This window comes from Suncus etruscus, chromosome 9, assembly GCF_024139225.1.
Source record: "Suncus etruscus isolate mSunEtr1 chromosome 9, mSunEtr1.pri.cur, whole genome shotgun sequence".
Taxonomy (NCBI): domain Eukaryota; kingdom Metazoa; phylum Chordata; class Mammalia; order Eulipotyphla; family Soricidae; genus Suncus; species Suncus etruscus.
Genome location: NC_064856.1, coordinates 98,899,203 through 98,903,198, shown reverse-complemented (window position 1 = coordinate 98,903,198; position 3,996 = coordinate 98,899,203). Strand labels below are relative to the sequence as shown.

General features: G+C 33.7%; 1 protein-coding gene across 1 annotated transcript; it reads left to right on the top strand.

Annotated features, from left to right (window-relative positions):
* The first annotated feature begins 1,428 nt into the window (after window positions 1–1,428).
* Window positions 1,429–2,364, top strand: LOC126018627 (olfactory receptor 4P4-like). Its single transcript, XM_049780728.1, has one exon. The coding sequence runs from the start codon at window positions 1,429–1,431 to the stop codon at window positions 2,362–2,364; it is 936 nt and encodes a 311-aa protein (XP_049636685.1).
* Window positions 2,365–3,996: the final 1,632 nt, after the last annotated feature.

Sequence of the window (3,996 nt, the reverse complement as noted above, 5' to 3'; positions counted from 1 at the left end):
GTGCATGATAACCTTCCAGTGACAGTATTGCAAACCATATTGCCTATCAGGAAAAAAGGAATAATAAAAGAGGAGAGAGAAAATGTTTGCTCTAGAGGCAGGCTGCAGGAAGAAGAGTAGTAGGAAAGAAGAGACATTGATGGTGGAAATGTGTATTGATAAAAGCAATTATTGAGACATTGTATGTGAGAAATTCATAAACAGTTGTGAATAAAATCTTAAATTTATTCTAAATAGCTCATTTATTTTTAATTACTTTTAAGTTATGAAGCATATCTCGAGAGATAGTAAAGTATATGAGTACATAGTTTGAATGCAATCTAGCATGTTTTAATTACTTAACCCAGTGCTTCTCAAATATTTTCTGTCATGCCCCCCCTAGGAAGAAAAAAACACTTTTCACACCTCCCGCGCATCTGTAAATAGTATCTTTATTAAAATAACTTTAACCTGCATACCAAAAATATATAAAATAATTTGAGCTGATTTTTTAATCAGAGGTGATGTCTGGATTAATGGTTACAATGAGCACTTTTGCAATTCATATAGCTTTTCGAAGCAGGGTTTGAAGCAGGACACAGCAACTCTCAGCTCCAGAGACATACAGAGACATAATCACGAAGCTTAGCTTGTTATGACAGTGTTTGCCGAGGTCAAACGTGCCCCCTTTTAAGGAGTCTCAAGCCCCACCCTGGGGGTGCGTTCCACTATTTGAGAAGCACTGACTTAACCCAATATTGGCCCCTGATCCCTGATTGAAGATATACTTGAAAGCAGATTCAGAAATAAGGCCTGGTGTGGCAACAAAAAGAAAACAAAAGAACAATAATGAAGTAACAAGAGCAATATACATATGCAAATTATTTTAATACTCCACTCATTAAATGACAATTTTTATTTTCCTGTACAATTATTAACTGTTTTTATTTTTAAATGTACCAGAAATATCTTGTCTTAAATTAATAATTGACCATGTTAATGACTTAGTATAGAATAATATTTAAATTAGTATGTACTAATTTATTTTAGTAATTCTTGTTCAATAATTAAAGTGAAGAATTAATTAGCTGATGTAAGCATAATTTAAATATGTATAGATATTTTCTCTAACATATTTATGAAAGAAAATATATAAGGGACAATTCGAAATATATGTTCTGACCTTTTGTTAGATTTAATATACTTAAAATTGCTATTGTTCATATATAAGTATTTTGAATTCATATCAGTCATAAAATTTGTCACTATTTTATTGCTGTTAAGGAATTAGTTTTAATAGCTGTATACACTCAGACATGACAAATAAAATAAGGCTTAATTAAATAAAGTTTAACAATTTATTAAAGTAGTTGCACTTTTGCTGACTTATGACATGCCTTATTTCTTACAGATCTATAAATCCCATTGTATGATAATCTTCAAAGTCCAATGGAACGCCATAGAAACATCTCAGAATTCATTCTTCTTGGACTTTCCTACGGACACAACACACAACTATTTTGTTTTGTGCTCTTTTTACTCTGCTATATCATCCTGTTGGCAGGAAACTTTCTGATTCTGATCTCTGTCCAATGCAGCCCACTTTTTAACCAGCCAATGTACTATTTCCTCATCCATTTGTCCTCAATTGACATATGCTATACCTGCACAGTCACACCTAAATTTATTGGAGATCTACTAGTGGAAAGAAAAACCATTTCCTACAGCAGCTGCATAACACAGGTCTTTACTATGCACTTCTTTGGGGGTATTGAGATCTTCATTCTTACTGTCATGGCTTATGATCGCTATGTTGCCATCTGCAAACCCCTCCACTACATGATAATTATGAATAGGACTAGGTGTAATCTCCTAGTCCTAACGACCTGGGTAGGTGCAGCAGTCCATGCCTTTCCTCTTCTCATAATAGCAATCAATTTACCCTTTTGTGGTCCAAATGAAATTGATCATTATTTTTGTGATATCTTTCCTTTACTTCAGCTTGCCTGCACCGATACTTATATCAGTGGAATCCTCATAATTGCTTTTGCTGGTATACTATCCTTAGGAACCTTTGTGGTGTTATTTCTCTCTTATGGGGTTATATTATTCACCTTAAGAAACCAATCAAGAGAGGGAAAACGCAAAGCACTCTCTACTTGTGGGTCTCATATCACTGTGGTCGTTTTCTGTTTTGGTCCTGTCATCTTTATCTATCTTAGACCTCCCACTACTTTCCCTGAAGACAAAATATTGGCACTATTTTACACGATCATTACTCCAATGTTCAACCCTCTAATATACACTCTGAGAAATACTGAGATGAAGAATACATTGAGGAAAATTTGGTGTCAGGCATTACCTTCAAAAGGGTCAAACAAATAGATTGAAATATCTTACTTAATAATCAATTTTCTAAGGAAAACGCTAAGTGTAAATAAATTGCCTAGGAACTATAGATTCTATTTTCCTTTTTATTAAAACAAAGACGTAACAGTAATTTTATGGTAATTACAAAAGAAAGCTTAATTCTTATATATAAAAGTGGTTAAAAACTAAGTTAATTTTTGTGATATGCAATAATAATCTAGATATTAAGGGTGGCCTACATAAAAATGTGTGTACAGGAGATGTTATGTACTTCAATAATATTTTATCAATTTACTCCCACCATAACAAGTTATAACTATATAACTCACACCATATAATAGTAGAATTATCCTTAGGCTTCATACTTTAAAATCTTAATTAACTTTGTATGGCCAAGTCACAATAAGTAAAATATACTTTTAAATGTAGACATTAAGATTTTCTGAGCAGTATGGTATATTAGAAATGACACTTCATCAGAATTTCATCAGAATTTTCATTGCTCATGTCAGATTAAAAGCATAAATCTTGGTATATTTGAATAATCAGAATTAATCCACAAGATCTAAGTGGAGCAATGCACCTTGCTCTGCAACTATACTGCTCTGCAACACATGTAATTTTCTTTTCGAAAAACTTATTGAGGGTTCATAGAACTTATTACATTTCCAATAAACATTGAAATGTATGGGTAATTTGAATGTCTATCAAACTTTCTAAGTATGCTTTTGAAGATTTAACAAAGTGTGTTTGTCTATTAATTGGAAAGAGTGGTCATATTGTTTTGAAAGAAGTTAAGAAAAGTTCTTTTCCATCTGAAACTACCTACTAATGGACAAGAGAAAGGGAATGTGATTTTTGATTCTCTCTCATGAGAAACTAGTTTGTTCATGAGAAACAAGTATATGTTTCTTTTTACTCATTTCTCATCAGAAGAGACTGAGGAAGCAAATATTCCTAGAGATTTAAATTCTAATGGAAAAGAATTGATGTAGGAAATAGCCACCTTCAAGATAGTCTTATTGCAGTAACAAAATTTTCAATTTGGGCTATATAGATAGCAAAGCAAGTAGGAAACTCATTCTAGGCAGGAATGATGCAGGATCAAACCTTGACAAGGCATATGTTTCCATCAGCTGATTAGGAAAGATCCCTGAGTACAGAATCAGAAGTAGGTTAAGGCCGGAGCGGTGGCCTTTGCCTTGCCTTGCACACACTGATCTAGAATGGACTACGGTTTAATCCCCTGACATACCATATGTTCCCCTAAACCAGGAGCGATTTCTGAGCACATATCCAGGAGTAACCCCCAGTGTCACATGGTGTGGCCCAAAAACCAAACAAAGAAAAACCAAAACAGAAGTAGGTTTTGAGCGCAAGTAGGTGTAGCCCTCACAAATAATTAAAGTTTGAAGAAAAAAAGCCTATTTAAGACATAACTTTAGAGGTTGGACTGAGAAATAGTACAGTGGATAGGATGTTTTCTTTATATACAGCTGACCCAGTTTTGATCCCTGGCATCAGATATGGTCCCCTGATCCCATAAGAAGTTATTCTGGAGTACAGTCAGAAGAAGCCTCTGAGCACTGCATTGCAATGCCCCAAACAAACACAAAATATGATATATATTATACTATATCGTATTAC